The sequence below is a fragment of the Mya arenaria genome, chromosome 12 (assembly GCF_026914265.1).
Source record: "Mya arenaria isolate MELC-2E11 chromosome 12, ASM2691426v1".
Taxonomy (NCBI): domain Eukaryota; kingdom Metazoa; phylum Mollusca; class Bivalvia; order Myida; family Myidae; genus Mya; species Mya arenaria.
In genome coordinates this window covers 713,259-734,398 of record NC_069133.1, presented here as the reverse complement: position 1 = coordinate 734,398, position 21,140 = coordinate 713,259, and the positions used below count along the sequence as shown (strand labels likewise).

General features: G+C 33.0%; 1 protein-coding gene across 1 annotated transcript; it reads right to left on the bottom strand.

Annotated features, from left to right (window-relative positions):
* Nucleotides 1-7,453: 7,453 nt before the first annotated feature.
* LOC128210367 (uncharacterized) lies at nucleotides 7,454-11,948 on the bottom strand. The gene has a single exon (XM_052914681.1). It carries the CDS (start codon nucleotides 11,908-11,910, stop codon nucleotides 8,638-8,640), a length of 3,273 nt encoding a protein of 1,090 aa, XP_052770641.1. The 5' UTR covers nucleotides 11,911-11,948; the 3' UTR covers nucleotides 7,454-8,637.
* Nucleotides 11,949-21,140: the final 9,192 nt, after the last annotated feature.

Below are 21,140 nucleotides of genomic sequence, written 5' to 3'. Positions count from 1 at the left end.
TTGCATGAATCTGTTAAGGCTTTCTCATGTAGGACTTCCGTCATTCAATACTGGTCATATGAATAGAAACTAAGAAGGGGTCCTAAAATTACAAACTTCTTGACGCATTATCTAAAAGAAAATAGAATATTACTGGTTAGTTGGAGGTATTCATTTGGAACTTATCGGCCATTTTCCATCGAAAACAAACTCGGATGTATGCCGGTACATCAGTAGTAGTAGTTCGAACTTTTTAATAATAATATTGATTTATTGTAATGTTTTAACTGTTATTTTAGATAACTAAGATTGAATTAATTGTCAGTGAAGTTTTGCATACGTTTTGCATATTTCAACTTTTGCATTAATAATTAAGCTTCCATAGAGTAAAGTCATTGAGTGTATATGCTAAATTCAAATTACTACGTGATCTACTTGCAGCGTAGTTAAATGTAAATATTTCTTACATTGTAAGCCGTCCATATACATCCCAGGTTGTTTCTGATGGATAATTGCCGAGGTTTTCCGAATAGGAGGTATAGATTACAAGTTTATTTTAATGTCTCATAATTGGATTTTTTTTTTCTTTTGCCGTGTAAGTGAAACAACTGTTGTATATCGCGGATACCAATTTTGCTCATTATCTGTGATTTGCTTTGAGATGGAAATTATAAAGATCCTTCTCCACGTAAGAATTATAACTGAATGTGAGATGACTATGCCTTTTCAATCGGCCATGGATAAGAAAGAGAAATCTTGCTACAGACTCGGACATAGGATTACCGGTAAGCTCAATACAATTCATAGATTTCCCCTTGAAAAAACGTTGCTAAGCAGCGTATCTTATTATCAAAACATCTCGGTTTTCTTGAACGCCTAGCTTTAGTTGAGTAAAGTAACCATGTATATTGAATGTGCGCCAATCCTACATAAACACAAGTTATTGACGAGCTTTTAAAATACCTGTAGACGTCTTCAATTCAATTACAGACAGCTCCAATCGAATTAATGATAGCATCAATTGATAAAAGATATCTCCAATTCAATTAAAGATACCTCAAAATTAACTATATTAGAAAGCTCTTCAATTAATTTAGCGGTATTTCCATTTCATTTAAAAAACCTTCCTAATTCAATTGGATATATCTGTTACGCTTGGTTTACCCAGATGTTAGTGTTGGTTTACGTCATTTAAGACGTACCGGAATTGTATTACAATCCGTAACCGTTGGCGGGAAGATACAACTTCAAGATTAACAAGAAAAACCTATTTTATTAAACATGAACATACAAAAAGTTAATGGTAAATCAATAATGACATATTATTAAAATAACACATTGATGTTGATCCGTGTCCTAACAAGGAACGTGTAACGTGTTAAGACTGGCATATATAAATGGAGCAAATACAAACATTTTCCCAATTCATATAAATTAAATTTAATGTCAAGACTGGCATTTATAAATGAAGCAAATATAATGGATTTCACCATCTGTTTACTACGACACCGATTATGTGTTGCGTTGTATAAATCTCTCATATGTTCAAAGGCTGTGGTATACGAAATGTAAAAGAAAAAATACAATTATAAATGAATAAGAGTTATGTTTACTTGTACAAAAAACACATTTTCGAAACAAGCCAATATTTAAATATGACACTTCATTTTATGGCATCAGTCATAACTGTCCAAACTCATAATTATCTTCTCAAATTTCATTATCAACTCTCATCGGTCATGCGTAAACAGTGATACACGGTTTTTCACACCTTATCGAATTTTCTTTTAATTGTCATTGCAATTTCTACACCTTGCGAAAACACCTAGCAATTGTTTATTTATTTTGGAACACGCATTCGGGATAAAGTGTGAAATTATGACCTCAAGGGAGCCATAAGGTTTTGTGCATGATTTGTGTATTTGGGACCGGCTCGACTCCTCGACCTATTTAGGTTCGATGCAGCGTCAGTATACTTTATATGAAAAAAGAAAGAAAAATGTTCGGGACCGAGTGACCGCCAGTTCTCGAACAACCGCCAGTTCTCGAACGACCGCAGTTTGACTGTAACTTGAATTGAATTTAAATCATTTCAAGTTTTTGTATAAATTGTATTAATTAAGTATATTGTCTTAAATTCTAACTTCGTATCACCTCCCTCCTTCTATAATAAAAGGTCCTCTTTTTATATTAGATTTTAAAAATTAAACACATTTATTCAATTTAAACATTCAATTTAAAGGCAACAATGTCGGTCACATATAAAATCAAACACATGTCAAACATAAATACTCGAAATAAAGCGTTAGAAAAGTAAAAAGTAACAACAAACAACATTCTGCTAAGTATTCTCTATATTAGATAATTAGGGTTACAATCTAATAACAACCTGAAATCATTATTTCGATATTTGTTTCTAAATTGTATCATGTTACCTTTAGATTTTATTATTGATAGTAAGAAATTTCACTGTGATTGATGAAAAAGATCAGCTTTGAAGTGTGTACGACATGCAAAACAGCCTCTCAAAAAATAGCACATATTTTATAACAAATCTCGCGCAGCTTGTTATTTTAAATGCCTTTTTATATTTGGAGTAATAAAACAATTCTTTTACATCGTAAAACGTCACACAACTTTTCTTTACTATTTCACTGTGGTATCTTTCTCTTCGTGTTTCATTTCTCTAATAAAGGGTTTTACTTGACGTTTTAACAAAGCATTGTAATTGTAATGTTTTATTGTGTATTGGCAAAGAAATGTGTTGCAGAAATGCCTTAAATATGATTCCGTAATTGGTTAATTTTCATATAACAATTTCGTCAGTTTCAAAATAGAATTATAGTGATTTAATTATCGATCATGTAATCGTCAATTTGGTATTGTAAAATATCAAATTTATAAAACACAATTAAATTAATCCATACATCTAAAAATATGAGTTCGATCATTTTTAATAATAAGTTTCAATGGCATTCGTTGTCTAATTCCTCTGAAAAAATATTTTAAATAGAAAATAAATGATTGACAAAGTTCAACATTTGATATTGATTATAAGTATTATTGTGATATTCGCATAGCACAGAGGTTGATTGTGGTATCTGATCTAGCTGAAGGCTAGTCGGTCTTAAGAAATGCTTAAAATAATGAGAATACTTAGCAACTATTTCCAAATCTGTTGATGCAAAAGCTACGTCAATATTTTAAATATTTGTTGTGCACCCCGATACCGGATGCTACACTATATCATGCAATTTATAAAACAAATATTTTTTGTGATAACTAAATAAATTCTGGAACAATTGTATATAACTAAAAGAGCTATGTTTTGACCTTAACATAAAAAAGAACATATTAAACAAGCAAATTGATAAATCCGGATGTCCGTGACTTTGAATAGGTGCTTGTTAATCAGATGTATAAAATAAATTAATTTATACAATGATAACACATTCAATGAAATAAGTAATGAAGAACACAAAAGTTTTATAAAACTATCCAACACGATATCACCAAAGTTATAAACAATCCAACAATAATGCTAATATTATTTTTAAAGAATGAATAAAGAATACTAGTCAAAAGCATGTACGTGAATAATATTGAGTTACCTTAAAATTATGTGTGAAGAACAATCAAGGATCGATGTCCACATTTTTCCTACCTTTTTTATTTTTAAATTCTTGTTATATAGTAATAGTTCTTCATTGTTGCAATTTTAAAGTCGAATAATTCATTTAAAACCGAACAAAACCACTACATTTAATAGTTTCGGTCAATATTCGGTCAATATTTAACATTAACACATATCTATTACGTTGTTGGACATTAATAAGTTGTTGACCAGAAACTCGACCAAAACAATTAAGTTCATGATACATCGCGTAGAAAGTCATAATGTGACAAATTATGAAATAGCACGTTATATTTATTGTATCCACATCAATATGAACATTAAGCACATGTGTAGAATGTTGATTCGCCTCACATAGTGCGTAAAAACAACAACATAACATTGGTCGTTATACCGGTACGAACAAAATGGAAAACAATTTATGTTTATATTCTATGTACAGTCAAACCTGGTTGAACGGTCACCTGCTTTAAATGGCCACCTGCCTTAACGGGCCACTCCAAATTCCCCCCGTACGTTTTTACTATATAATGTACGTGCATTAAGCGGCCAACTGTCTAACGCGGCCACGGCCACTATTTTTGTCCCCATGAAGCCATATAATCACTAATTAGCGGCCACTAATCCCTTGTCACTGACACTTCCGCTTATAATTTTTTCCAATATACAGCTTTAATTGCGCATAGAAGTTTACGGAAAAGAACGACGGCCTCGGGTATCTCCGTCATCCAATGAAAATGAATATTGCATCACACGATTGCCATGCGTGTTTACTCATCGAGAAATCATGTTTATAACACGTCGGCGAATGTTTTGATCAGAATTGACACAATTAATGACACAATTAATACGATAATTAAATAATTAAGATAAGAAGTTAATTATTAAATAAAGACAAAAACAACGGTTTATTATGAATTCACAGTGTGCATTGTCATTCGACGGCGTGAAACGAGTTACGATTTTTATTCACTTCAATATTATTTTTTCTAAGTGCACGGATTTATATTTCTACGAACAGATTTTTACAATGCATTGTTCTTGATATTTTTTTTAACTTTCATTATGGCTGAAAAAAAGACTAATCGAAAGTGTTTGACTCTAAAAGAACGTGTCGAGTGTGTAAAGTTATTAGAAAACGGCCGTAATGAAATAATGTTGCCATGGATTTTAACTGTGGACGGACTCAAATCAATTTCTTACTTAAGCGTAAGCGTGAAATTGTGGAGGAATATGAAAGCAATGGAAATCCAAAGGCAAAAAGACGGAGTAAAATTACGGGAAATGTGTATGCACATGTAGTTGTGTAAATGTGCAGACTGATCTGTGGTGTGTTTTGTTAATGCTATGCATCAACATTTATTTAATATACGGACTACTTTAAAAAGTGAACTAAAAATGTGTATGTACATGTAGTTGTGTTAATGTGTAGACTGATATGTGGTGTGTTTCGTTTATGCCTTGTATCAACATTTATCTAATGTATTTTATTTATAAATTTGAAATAAAGTTTTTTATCTATACACATGTATTTGTATTCAACCTTCTTCAATAATATTGAAACAGATGTTATTGATTGTGGTGTGAGATGGTGGTTAAGATACATACTCCATCTCTGAATAAAGTATACGGTGATCATTGTGCATTCACTTTTGCTTGAAATAAGAGTATTTTACAAGAAAAACAACAGCAGCAACAACAAAAACGACAAACACACCAGCAACCTCGCTATTAATCTCAGTCTATACTTAACTCAAAAAATCTTGTTCGTTCCATATCTAAATCGATATATCTGATTCAAGTCAAAATAGTGTAAGAATAAAAAAAAGGAAATTGATTATTTGTTTTATTTAAATTTGAGTCAGATGGTAACATATATATTTCTTATATCACCGTTGCAATTGTGATTGCTTTATATCGTTTGTCTTATATGGTTACAGTTTAACTTGTTCCCCTCTTTTTTCAAGACAGTGCAAGGCAAATATTTCGCTTGTCGTTAGCTATTCTCAACATGTATTCTAAATATTATCTTTTCTGTTCTTGCACTCCAAAAACTAGTTAAACGGAAAGTTAGAAAGCAGGACGAGTTTCGGTTTGAACATAGAAAAAACATGCCAGAGATATCATAGATTTGAATCTGGCAACGAAGAGCAGTATAACGGATCATTTGAGTATGATCCATTTGAATGATGTACACATCAGTTTTGTTTAAAGTAACAATTCTGCCTCGATATTAAGAATGGTAAGTCTTATTCCACTTGTTGAAGAATAATGTTTTTTCTCATGCCGCACTTTACTATGCTAGATTATGGTAAGAGCCAAAAATCTTCTTACGGTGTCCTTAATCAGCATGTTCGAGGCGTGCTTGAGTATTTTAGTCTCTTGCATCATAAAATGTTGACATTGTTAAGGCGGTTGCCGTGAAGATAGGTTTCGTCAAAGATTCCCTGACGAAAGACTGAACAATAACATAGAATGATTCTTTTCTTGATGCAGACTGATCTACAATTTTTATTTTACGTCGTGTCAAAACAGATCTCTGAATTTAGAACCCTTTCACTGAGTTACAATTAAATACCTTAATACCGAGCATACATCATACGCTCAGTCTTTGAGAAGAAATTCCTCGTAGTTATCACAATCACTTGATCAATACGATTTGTTTAACAGGTATCATTTTGATATCTCTTTTCTTTCATAGAAGGTGGATATTGCATGACGGTTGACGGTTTGTATATATTCACCATGCTGTTTATGGGAAAGAACAAACAACGATGCCAAAATCAAATGTCGGAAAACAAACGTCACGCAATGTGACGTTTGAATAAAGTCTATGCACGTTTATGTAGATGACGAATAGGAACCATGACTTTCATGTCACCTTGTGCTAAATAGAAAAAAAAGAGTAAAATATGATTAAGCAAGTCGTGATTTTATTGGCTGCATCGACAATAGTTCTTAAATTTAATCATTAAACGAACAAAATAGTAATCTCTTGTGAATAGAATGACACGTTAAGTAGTAATGTTGTGTAGGATTAATTGCGTCCTGATTTGCGTTTAGGATATAGTTATATGAAACCTCAAGGGTGTTTGTCGAGCTTTTTTTGCGAATAACTGCATAATTTACATACCATACGAAGGTAAGGAATGTATATCAATAATTATTGTCACAAATTGCCAGTTGTCAGTTGTACCAAACATATATATACACAAAAAACATAACCCAGGACTTTGTTTTAATTCCATTATATGGACGAATATTGTCATTAATTAGGCGGTCTGATGCTTAAGTGAACTAGGCTTTTAAGATCATAATCAGCGAAGAAAGTTATTGTTCATTTTATACAATGGACAGGAAACTCCTTATGATGCAGTACATTACGGTATAAATGCCTAAACGAGTCGGTTGTTTACGATTTCACGCATCTGTCATGCTATCGATGTGCAATATTTCCTCATTATACTATTAATACTTCACTATAAAACAGTAGCTCTAGTAACAGTCCATGTTGCAACGTTAGCTTCTTTTTCATCATCAGCATTAGCATCAGTATCAGCATCATCCCCTTCGAAGAAGAAGAAGTAGAAGAAGAAAAAGAAGAATTAAATCAAAATAGGGAAATATCAGAAAAGTAGAAGGATTTTATATAAATACAACTAAGTTAAGACAAGTTAGCAAAATCAAAACTGCATACAACTAATCGGTTATTTTAATCTACAAATGTGTTTTTAATAGTATGCATATATCATTACTAATGAAAAAAAAAGTACTGTTAAACAGATACAAAACTGGGGTAAACCAGCAGGATGACTAGTGTCCGAATGATTACAATTCGTTAAGTAAATAACTGTTTTGGGGTTAATTGCTATTTGGTAATTTCTGACTCCTGACTTTTTCAATACAGAAATGTTTTCTCCCCCAAAAAGGTAACATAACGCCATGTGCTATATTGTTAGATTTATTGTAGGGCCTCAGTATATAAATGAGAGATAAAAGTTTATATTTATGCATATCAAAAATGTGTTAATCGGTGTTATGTAAGCTATCTTGAATACCATTACCACAGCCAGACAAACAATACAGTTAATATTGAATTAGAAAGGCTAAAACAAAAAGTGTCTACATAATTATACAGAGCTTTAACCAAATTAATTTAGGAAAAAACACTGACATAAGAAACAGATGGGTATATATATTGAGCATGCTCAATTAATGTCAAATATGATATTAAATTGATGGACATTTATTCATATTCCCTCTACCTAAAATGATCGATAAGTGAATGCTAGTCTTTTAAAAAAGACACTAAATATTTTAAGTTAGCAAGGTTATGTTAACTCATGTTTATTCAAAAATGGTATGTTTGCACTGTAAGGGTTGCGAAAAAATTCTTTAAATTTGATATTCCCTTCTTAGAAAAGTATTTCCCTTTGAAACAAAAGTCCATCCCTTCAGTAACTGGGTTCAAAAAACAGTCTGAGATAAGTATGGAACAATTCTGAAAATACAAATATCTCAGATAAATATATAAAATAACTGGGCAATTGTAAAAAAAGGTGTTTGTTACTACAGTTTTGAGATTTTAAGTTTTTGTACAAAAGTAAAAGCAACCGACAAATCGAGCAATTACATTAGGCTGCATGCATGTTTATTTATATTTTCTTTTATTTTTTCCTTCAAATTGGGTAAGTATGCATCTTTCATTAAAGTAAAGCATTGGGTGCTCTCATAAAAATAGTTTCACCAGTCTTAATCTCCTAAAATCTAAAACATACGAACATTTTAACACCTTTTCCATTTTACATCATGGTATAAAACGGTTATCCAACGAAATCATATCAAAGAGTTATGTTCTGAATGTGTTCATGACTTACGTTACGATGCAATGAAAACTAAAAGAACAAGGCAAGAAGTCAAAAATTCAAATATAAGCCCTGTTTAGAGACACAATGCAAGGGACCAAAACGTCACTGAATTAGAGACTCAAGAGTAAACATTCCACATAACACAAGTACGAACCGTCATTCCGAATCCTTCGTCGTTTTGTATTTGATTGTCGAAGGCAAAGCTACTTCAAAATGTTCTACTTTCTCTTGTTTGTACTGTTTAGTCATTTCCGACCATATTTCGACTGACACTTGTACTGTTCGGGAACCAGTAACAAGAAAATTACAATTATGCTGGTTATTCAATGTTTTGTTTCTATAGCACTTCAGGGCCTTGTCGCCGTCAAGCATGTGGTCTTTTTTATCTAAACCATTGTATGTAATTCCTGGTACATGGCTTGGCGCAAGGCCGTACAAATACACGTTATCCACCCAGAAAAAGGGCGTCACCGATGCGGCTTTGAATATTGCTGGAATAACGTCATTAGAAAAGAGGACCAGAAACCCGCTGCAATATTCAGGATAAAATTTCTGTCCCTTAAAATGGTTTTCATTTACATACCACTGGCTTTTCTTTTCCCGAATGATGAGCATAGTTCCTGGAAAAATATGATTGCATAGGATTTGTTTCGTTTTGTTTGTATATTTTGGTATAACTTTAGTAAATAATCTGAACATATGAACAACGATATTATCGTCAACTTTCAGGATGTATTTAGCGTTCCGGCACCACTCGGAAACCCAACGGTACCCCATCACACCTTTATGTGTAAGATTCTTGAAAGCATCGACGAAATCTCCTTGTAAGATGTCTTGGTGTTTTTTGAATTCCTTTTCCAATTCTGTCTGAACCGTTTTGTCATTTACGGTACCGAGAAGGAATAATGTTCTTACATTTCCTAAGGATTTATAATGCGTATCATTAGTCCAAGTTTTTCTCATTACATTGCGCCTTTCAAAATGGATTGGAGCGGTATGAACAATGATTAAGACGGTCAAATCGGGCACAGATGAACATAATTCTGGATTTTCAATCAGATAAAATCCTTTTAAAGTCACTGGATATTGGACATCCGATGAGGCGTTGATTTTGGCGATCAGGTCCGGATTTGGTGATATGGCTCTCAGGTCTTCGGGGGCTACTGTACGGTTCCTTTTGACTGCCAAAAGTTTGTCGGCTGGGCGAATTATCGTTTCATGATTGATTGTCGAACTCACAGCTTTTTCATTTTCTTTTACCTTTTCGTACTGTTTAGTCATTTCCGACCATATATCCACTGAAACTTGCATTGTTCGGGAACCAGTTACTAGATAATTACATTTGTGCAGGCGATTCATTGTTTCGTTTCTATAACACTTTAAGGCTTTATCGCCGTTTAGCATGTGGGCCTCTTGTTCTAAACTAGTGTATGTAATACCTGGTACATGGCTTGGAACAAGGCCGTACAGATACACGTCATCTACCCAGAAAAATGGTGTTACCGATGCGGCTTTGAACATTGCCGGTATGGCGTCATTAGAGAAGAGGACCAGAAACCCGCTGCAATATTCAGGATAAAATTTCTGTCCCTTAAAATGGTTTTCATTTACATACCACTTGCTCTTCTTTTCCCGTAAAATACGCATTGTTCCTGGAAGTATATAATGGCAGAGAATTTGTTTTGTTTTGTTTCTAATTTTTGGTATAACTTTAGTAAATAATCTGTACATATTAACAACGATATCATCGTCAACTTTAAGGATGAATTTAGCGTTCCGGCACCGCTCGGAAACCCAACGGTACCCCATCACACCTTTATGAGTAAGATTCCTGTAAGCATCGACAAAATCTCCTTGTAAGAGGTCTTTGTGTTCGTTAAATTCCTTTTTCAACTCTGTCTGAACCGTTTGGTTATTGACTGTACCAAGAAGGAACAATTTTCTAACTTTTCCTAGAGATTCATAATGCCTATCATTAGCCCAAGTTCTTCTCATTGCATTTCTTAATTCAAAATGGTTTGGAGCGGTATGAACAATGATTAACACAGCCAAATTAGGCACAGATGAACATAATTCTGGATTCTCAATCAGATATGATCCTTTAAATGTCACTGGATATTTGACATCCGATGAGGCGTTAATTTTGGCGATCAGGTCCGGATTTGGTGATATAGCCCTTAGGTCTTTAGTGTCTACTGTAAAAGTCCCTATGGCTGCCAAGTCTCCGGCTGGCCGAATCATCGTTTTGGAAGTAATTGTCGATGTCACGGCTTCTTCAATTTTTTCTACTTTTTCATTTTCGTACTGTTTAGTCATTTCCGACCATATGTCTACTAAAACTTGTATTTTTCGGGACCCGGTAACAAGATAATTACATTTATGCTGCCGATTCATTGTTTCGTTTCTATAACACTTTAAGGCCTTCTGTCCGTCCAGCAGGTGGTCCTTTTCCACTAAGCCGTTGATATTATTTCTTAGAAGATGGTTTGACACAAGGCCGTACAAATTTACGTCATCCACCCAGAAAAATGGCGACACCGATGCAGATTTAAATATTGCTGGTATGACGTCATTAGTAAAGAGGACCAGTAATCCGCTGCAATATTCAGGATAAAATTGTTGTCCCTGAAAATGGTTTTCATTTACATACCACTTGTTTTTCTTTTTCCGAGTAATAAGCATAGTTCCTGGTGTTATATAACTGCAAAGGATTTGTTTTGTTTTGTTTTTAAAGTTTGGTATAACTTTAGTAAATAGTCTGTACATATCAACAACGATATCATCGTCAACTTTCAGGATGTATTTAGCATTCTGGCACCGCTCAGAAACCCAAATGTACCCCATAACACCTTTATGTGTAAGATTACTGTCAGCATCGACGATATCTCCTTGTAAGAGGTCTTGGTTTTCTTTAAATTCCTTTTCCAATTCTGTCTGAAGCGTTTGGTTATTGACTGTACCAAGAAGGAACAATTTTCTTACCTTTCCTAGAGATTCATAATGCGTATCATTAGCCCAAGTTCTTCTCATTGCATTTCTTAATTCAAAATGGTTTGGAGCGGTATGAACAATGATTAACACAGCCAAATTAGGCACAAATGAACATAATTTTGTATTTTCAATCAGATAGGGTCTTTTAAAAGTCACTGGATAATGGACACCCGATGATGCGTTGATTTTGTCGATCAGGTCCGGATTTGATGATATGGTCCTTAGGTGTTCCGGTGTTACTGTTAAGGTTCTTATGACTGCCAAAATGTTGTCGACGGGTCGAAATGGTCGGCTAGGCGGCATATGTACGTGTAAACGTATTACATGAACCCGGTCAATGTATTCAAACATTATCACAAAGGTTAAACTGGTCAAGAGCAAGCCGACGGCAATGATTTTCTTTGATGTGTGAATCAACGACATTTTAAATCGCTCCATTAAAACACAGTGAGGCTATCCCATAATGCACATTTAAAACGCGAATCGTATCCGTTGTAGTATTAAATTGCAAAAGTATTGAATTACTTGGGTGACATTCATACACTGCAAGGTACAAAAGACACAATTCAACTTATTAAGATAATTTGAAGCGTTAAAGATATAACACATATTTTACCTGTTACCTGTTTTAAAGGGTCTGTACTCCGTATGATAAAACAGCGAAAAAAAAGAGAAAATTTTCGAAAACTGACATAAACTTGGTATCGATGTGTACAATAAATTGGAACTTACTAACTGATATACATGAAATTACAATTAATTAATTTTTCGCAGTATTTTTCCATTAAAAATATTTCTAGGTATGTCTAAATTGTAGAATTCATTCTTTATGCGTAATTGGCTAGTCGATGTTATCACGTGATATGACCATGTTAGGTATATACCTTAAATATTCCAAGTGTTTAGAGTAAGCCTACATAGCACAGTGGATACAGCACTGAACTGCAATTTTGGCGACACCGGTCGAACCCGATCTCCGACTCGATTTTTTTAATGTTGGTATGTTTTTTTACAATTATGATATCAAAGGGTAAAACATTCTATTAATAACTGACCGGAGATTCGTTACAGAAAATAAAAAAAATGGTGCCAATCTGGTGTACAGTCCCTTTAAGAGATTTACAGCCTTCCTCTTACAAGGAGATGATATTTATTATATTTAGATATTTATATTTGATAATGTATTGGTATTCATCGTATTGTTTTAAGTAAACGTCAAACTCATAACCATTGATGAACATCTAAATGAAAATCATTAGAATTTGAAAAATCTGAAGTCCTATCGAGTTTTTGCATGAATCTGTTAAGGCTTTCTCATGTAGGACTTCCGTCATTCAATACTGGTCATATGAATAGAAACTAAGAAGGGGTCCTAAAATTACAAACTTCTTGACGCATTATCTAAAAGAAAATAGAATATTACTGGTTAGTTGGAGGTATTCATTTGGAACTTATCGGCCATTTTCCATCGAAAACAAACTCGGATGTATGCCGGTACATCATTAGTAGTAGTTCGTAACTTTTTAATAATAATATTGATTTATTGTAATGTTTTAACTGTTATTTTAGATAACTAAGATTGAATTAATTGTCAGTGAAGTTTTGCATACGTTTTGCATATTTCAACTTTTGCATTAATAATTAAGCTTCCATAGAGTAAAGTCATTGAGTGTATATGCTAAATTCAAATTACTACGTGATCTACTTGCAGCGTAGTTAAATGTAAATATTTCTTACATTGTGAGCCGTCCATATACATCCCAGGTTGTTTCTGATGGATAATTGCCGAGGTTTTCCGAATAGGAGGTATAGATTACAAGTTTATTTTAATGTCTCATAATTGGATTTTTTTTTCTTTTGCCGTGTAAGTGAAACAACTGTTGTATATCGCGGATACCAATTTTGCTCATTATCTGTGATTTGCTTTGAGATGGAAATTATAAAGATCCTTCTCCACGTAAGAATTATAACTGAATGTGAGATGACTATGCCTTTTCAATCGGCCATGGATAAGAAAGAGAAATCTTGCTACAGACTCGGACATAGGATTACCGGTAAGCTCAATACAATTCATAGATTTCCCCTTGAAAAACGTTGCTAAGCAGCGTATCTTATTATCAAAACATCTCGGTTTTCTTGAACGCCTAGCTTTAGTTGAGTAAAGTAACCATGTATATTGAATGTGCGCCAATCCTACATAAACACAAGTTATTGACGAGCTTTTAAAATACCTGTAGACGTCTTCAATTCAATTACAGACAGCTCCAATCGAATTAATGATAGCATCAATTGATAAAAGATATCTCCAATTCAATTAAAGATACCTCAAAATTAACTATATTAGAAAGCTCTTCAATTAATTTAGCGGTATTTCCATTTCATTTAAAAAACCTTCCTAATTCAATTGGATATATCTGTTACGCTTGGTTTACCCAGATGTTAGTGTTGGTTTACGTCATTTAAGACGTACCGGAATTGTATTACAATCCGTAACCGTTGGCGGGAAGATACAACTTCAAGATTAACAAGAAAAACCTATTTTATTAAACATGAACATACAAAAAGTTAATGGTAAATCAATAATGACATATTATTAAAATAACACATTGATGTTGATCCGTGTCCTAACAAGGAACGTGTAACGTGTTAAGACTGGCATATATAAATGGAGCAAATACAAACATTTTCCCAATTCATATAAATTAAATTTAATGTCAAGACTGGCATTTATAAATGAAGCAAATATAATGGATTTCACCATCTGTTTACTACGACACCGATTATGTGTTGCGTTGTATAAATCTCTCATATGTTCAAAGGCTGTGGTATACGAAATGTAAAAGAAAAAATACAATTATAAATGAATAAGAGTTATGTTTACTTGTACAAAAAACACATTTTCGAAACAAGCCAATATTTAAATATGACACTTCATTTTATGGCATCAGTCATAACTGTCCAAACTCATAATTATCTTCTCAAATTTCATTATCAACTCTCATCGGTCATGCGTAAACAGTGATACACGGTTTTTCACACCTTATCGAATTTTCTTTTAATTGTCATTGCAATTTCTACACCTTGCGAAAACACCTAGCAATTGTTTATTTATTTTGGAACACGCATTCGGGATAAAGTGTGAAATTATGACCTCAAGGGAGCCATAAGGTTTTGTGCATGATTTGTGTATTTGGGACCGGCTCGACTCCTCGACCTATTTAGGTTCGATGCAGCGTCAGTATACTTTATATGAAAAAAGAAAGAAAAATGTTCGGGACCGAGTGACCGCCAGTTCTCGAACAACCGCCAGTTCTCGAACGACCGCAGTTTGACTGTAACTTGAATTGAATTTAAATCATTTCAAGTTTTTGTATAAATTGTATTAATTAAGTATATTGTCTTAAATTCTAACTTCGTATCACCTCCCTCCTACTATAATAAAAAGGTCCTCTTTTTATATTAGATTTTAAAAATTAAACACATTTATTCAATTTAAACATTCAATTTAAAGGCAACAATGTCGGTCACATATAAAATCAAACACATGTCAAACATAAATACTCGAAATAAAGCGTTAGAAAAGTAAAAAGTAACAACAAACAACATTCTGCTAAGTATTCTCTATATTAGATAATTAGGGTTACAATCTAATAACAACCTGAAATCATTATTTCGATATTTATTTCTAAATTGTATCATGTTACCTTTAGATTTTATTATTGATAGTAAGAAATTTCACTGTGATTGATGAAAAAGATCAGCTTTGAAGTGTATACGACATGCAAAACAGCCTCTCAAAAAATAGCACATATTTTATAACAAATCTCGCGCAGCTTGTTATTTTAAATGCCTTTTTATATTTGGAGTAATAAAACAATTCTTTTACATCGTAAAACGTCACACAACTTTTCTTTACTATTTCACTGTGGTATCTTTCTCTTCGTGTTTCATTTCTCTAATAAAGGGTTTTACTTGACGTTTTAACAAAGCATTGTAATTGTAATGTTTTATTGTGTATTGGCAAAGAAATGTGTTGCAGAAATGCCTTAAATATGATTCCGTAATTGGTTAATTTTCATATAACAATTTCGTCAGTTTCAAAATAGAATTATAGTGATTTAATTATCGATCATGTAATCGTCAATTTGGTATTGTAAAATATCAAATTTATAAAACACAATTAAATTAATCCATACATCTAAAAATATGAGTTCGATCATTTTTAATAATAAGTTTCAATGGCATTCGTTGTCTAATTCCTCTGAAAAAATATTTTAAATAGAAAATAAATGATTGACAAAGTTCAACATTTGATATTGATTATAAGTATTATTGTGATATTCGCATAGCACAGAGGTTGATTGTGGTATCTGATCTAGCTGAAGGCTAGTCGGTCTTAAGAAATGCTTAAAATAATGAGAATACTTAGCAACTATTTCCAAATCTGTTGATGCAAAAGCTACGTCAATATTTTAAATATTTGTTGTGCACCCCGATACCGGATGCTACACTATATCATGCAATTTATAAAACAAATATTTTTTGTGATAACTAAATAAATTCTGGAACAATTGTATATAACTAAAAGAGCTATGTTTTGACCTTAACATAAAAAAGAACATATTAAACAAGCAAATTGATAAATCCGGATGTCCGTGACTTTGAATAGGTGCTTGTTAATCAGATGTATAAAATAAATTAATTTATACAATGATAACACATTCAATGAAATAAGTAATGAAGAACACAAAAGTTTTATAAAACTATCCAACACGATATCACCAAAGTTATAAACAATCCAACAATAATGCTAATATTATTTTTAAAGAATGAATAAAGAATACTAGTCAAAAGCATGTACGTGAATAATATTGAGTTACCTTAAAATTATGTGTGAAGAACAATCAAGGATCGATGTCCACATTTTTCCTACCTTTTTTATTTTTAAATTCTTGTTATATAGTAATAGTTCTTCATTGTTGCAATTTTAAAGTCGAATAATTCATTTAAAACCGAACAAAACCACTACATTTAATAGTTTCGGTCAATATTCGGTCAATATTTAACATTAACACATATCTATTACGTTGTTGGACATTAATAAGTTGTTGACCAGAAACTCGACCAAAACAATTAAGTTCATGATACATCGCGTAGAAAGTCATAATGTGACAAATTATGAAATAGCACGTTATATTTATTGTATCCACATCAATATGAACATTAAGCACATGTGTAGAATGTTGATTCGCCTCACATAGTGCGTAAAAACAACAACATAACATTGGTCGTTATACCGGTACGAACAAAATGGAAAACAATTTATGTTTATATTCTATGTACAGTCAAACCTGGTTGAACGGTCACCTGCTTTAAATGGCCACCTGCCTTAACGGGCCACTCCAAATTCCCCCCGTACGTTTTTACTATATAATGTACGTGCATTAAGCGGCCAACTGTCTAACGCGGCCACGGCCACTAATTTTTGTCCCCATGAAGCCATATAATCACTAATTAGCGGCCACTAATCCCTTGTCACTGACACTTCCGCTTATAATTTTTTCCAATATACAGCTTTAATTGCGCATAGAAGTTTACGGAAAAGAACGACGGCCTCGGGTATCTCCGTCATCCAATGAAAATGAATATTGCATCACACGATTGCCATGCGTGTTTACTCATCGAGAAATCATGTTTATAACACGTCGGCGAATGTTTTGATCAGAATTGACACAATTAATGACACAATTAATACGATAATTAAATAATTAAGATAAGAAGTTAATTATTAAATAAAGACAAAAACAACGGTTTATTATGAATTCACAGTGTGCATTGTCATTCGACGGCGTGAAACGAGTTACGATTTTTATTCACTTCAATATTATTTTTTCTAAGTGCACGGATTTATATTTCTACGAACAGATTTTTACAATGCATTGTTCTTGATATTTTTTTTAACTTTCATTATGGCTGAAAAAAAGACTAATCGAAAGTGTTTGACTCTAAAAGAACGTGTCGAGTGTGTAAAGTTATTAGAAAACGGCCGTAATGAAAGAATGTTGCCATGGATTTTAACTGTGGACGGACTCAAATCAATTTCTTACTTAAGCGTAAGCGTGAAATTGTGGAGGAATATGAAAGCAATGGAAATCCAAAGGCAAAAAGACGGAGTAAAATTACGGGAAATGTGTATGCACATGTAGTTGTGTAAATGTGCAGACTGATCTGTGGTGTGTTTTGTTAATGCTATGCATCAACATTTATTTAATATACGGACTACTTTAAAAAGTGAACTAAAAATGTGTATGTACATGTAGTTGTGTTAATGTTTAGACTGATATGTGGTGTGTTTCGTTTATGCCTTGTATCAACATTTATCTAATGTATTTTATTTATAAATTTGAAATAAAGTTTTTTATCTATACACATGTATTTGTATTCAACCTTCTTCAATAATATTGAAACAGATGTTATTGATTGTGGTGTGAGATGGTGGTTAAGATACATACTCCATCTCTGAATAAAGTATACGGTGATCATTGTGCATTCACTTTTGCTTGAAATAAGAGTATTTTACAAGAAAAACAACAGCAGCAACAACAAAAACGACAAACACACCAGCAACCTCGCTATTAATCTCAGTCTATACTTAACTCAAAAAATCTTGTTCGTTCCATATCTAAATCGATATATCTGATTCAAGTCAAAATAGTGTAAGAATAAAAAAAAGGAAATTGATTATTTGTTTTATTTAAATTTGAGTCAGATGGTAACATATATATTTCTTATATCACCGTTGCAATTGTGATTGCTTTATATCGTTTGTCTTATATGGTTACAGTTTAACTTGTTCCCCTCTTTTTTCAAGACAGTGCAAGGCAAATATTTCGCTTGTCGTTAGCTATTCTCAACATGTATTCTAAATATTATCTTTTCTGTTCTTGCACTCCAAAAACTAGTTAAACGGAAAGTTAGAAAGCAGGACGAGTTTCGGTTTGAACATAGAAAAAACATGCCAGAGATATCATAGATTTGAATCTGGCAACGAAGAGCAGTATAACGGATCATTTGAGTATGATCCATTTGAATGATGTACACATCAGTTTTGTTTAAAGTAACAATTCTGCCTCGATATTAAGAATGGTAAGTCTTATTCCACTTGTTAAAGAATAATGTTTTTTCTCATGCCGCACTTTACTATGCTAGATTATGGTAAGAGCCAAAAATCTTCTTACGGTGTCCTTAATCAGCATGTTCGAGGCGTGCTTGAGTATTTTAGTCTCTTGCATCATAAAATGTTGACATTGTTAAGGCGGTTGCCGTGAAGATAGGTTTCGTCAAAGATTCCCTGACGAAAGACTGAACAATAACATAGAATGATTCTTTTCTTGATGCAGACTGATCTACAATTTTTATTTTACGTCGTGTCAAAACAGATCTCTGAATTTAGAACCCTTTCACTGAGTTACAATTAAATACCTTAATACCGAGCATACATCATACGCTCAGTCTTTGAGAAGAAATTCCTCGTAGTTATCACAATCACTTGATCAATACGATTTGTTTAACAGGTATCATTTTGATATCTCTTTTCTTTCATAGAAGGTGGATATTGCATGACGGTTGACGGTTTGTATATATTCACCATGCTGTTTATGGGAAAGAACAAACAACGATGCCAAAATCAAATGTCGGAAAACAAACGTCACGCAATGTGACGTTTGAATAAAGTCTATGCACGTTTATGTAGATGACGAATAGGAACCATGACTTTCATGTCACCTTGTGCTAAATAGAAAAAAAAAGAGTAAAATATGATTAAGCAAGTCGTGATTTTATTGGCTGCATCGACAATAGTTCTTAAATTTAATCATTAAACGAACAAAATAGTAATCTCTTGTGAATAGAATGACACGTTAAGTAGTAATGTTGTGTAGGATTAATTGCGTCCTGATTTGCGTTTAGGATATAGTTATATGAAACCTCAAGGGTGTTTGTCGAGCTTTTTTTGCGAATAACTGCATAATTTACATACCATACGAAGGTAAGGAATGTATATCAATAATTATTGTCACAAATTGCCAGTTGTCAGTTGTACCAAACATATATATACACAAAAAACATAACCCAGGACTTTGTTTTAATTCCATTATATGGACGAATATTGTCATTAATTAGGCGGTCTGATGCTTAAGTGAACTAGGCTTTTAAGATCATAATCAGCGAAGAAAGTTATTGTTCATTTTATACAATGGACAGGAAACTCCTTATGATGCAGTACATTACGGTATAAATGCCTAAACGAGTCGGTTGTTTACGATTTCACGCATCTGTCATGCTATCGATGTGCAATATTTCCTCATTATACTATTAATACTTCACTATAAAACAGTAGCTCTAGTAACAGTCCATGTTGCAACGTTAGCTTCTTTTTCATCATCAGCATTAGCATCAGTATCAGCATCATCCCCTTCGAAGAAGAAGAAGTAGAAGAAGAAAAAGAAGAATTAAATCAAAATAGGGAAATATCAGAAAAGTAGAAGGATTTTAACTTTTGGAATAGCAAAAACCCCTTTCTGACTTAATCTTGTCCTATGTGAACGACAGTGTCTTGGGAGATTGTCTCCCATGTAGTCCGGGACTATGCCAATTTGTCGACAGGTAACTAGTTCAGTGAGTTCGGGTGTTCGGGGACAATGTGCGACCTTGCATCAAGATCCAAGACATACTTCATTATTTTATTTTGGGTTTGGAGCCTGGCTTAAAGTAAATTGATCAGACCATGATACCAAATAGAACAGACATAATCAAAATTAAACAGAATTAAGGCCATGACAAGGAGTTTCTTGGTGTGTTTTGTAAGGTAACCTTTCCTCCGATATAAATATATTTTAACTTAACATTAGCTTGTTTAATATGGAATGAGCCTTAAATTAAAAAAATAGGGTCTGATCAATTTTGCGCCAATATATTAATCAGCACAAACTTGTTCAATAGTGGTATCATTCCATGTACTATCAAATGTTGAGTTTAACCTTTTTTCATGTTTAGACCTAAATAAAACTAACTCAGTTTTACCTAAATGAAGTGACAACTTATTATAAACTAACCGACAAGATGCAGGTCATCTTACAGGGATGTGGCCACAGAAAACTTACATTTACCTGAAATAATTATGCCAGAATTATCAGCACATAACAAGACCTTGTAAACCACGGCTGATATATCGTTAACTTAAATCAAAAATAAAAGTGGGCCTAGTTTGGAGCCCTGAGGAACTCCACATGTAGTAGGAGCAGTAGCAGACTGTATACTAGAGACTAGTTGCTTTTTATCTGAAAGATAAGATTAAAACCATCCTAAATGTCATCAACAAGTCCTGCTGTTCGACGCTTCATAAGAAGGATCGAGTGGTCCATTGTGTCGAAAGTCTTTTGGAGGTTATAAAGAATCATACCTACTTCGTGACCTTTGTCCATCTCCGTCCTTAAGGAATATGTTGTAAATGTACTATTACTCCCAAATAAGATTGACCACAATTAAAACGATTGTTTTAATATACCTAACGGATAGATATAGGTCGAAAACGATGGTTCTTATGAAGGATAACGAGTTTTATTTGAAATAAATGTGCAGAAAACACTGTATTTCTACCTTATGACACT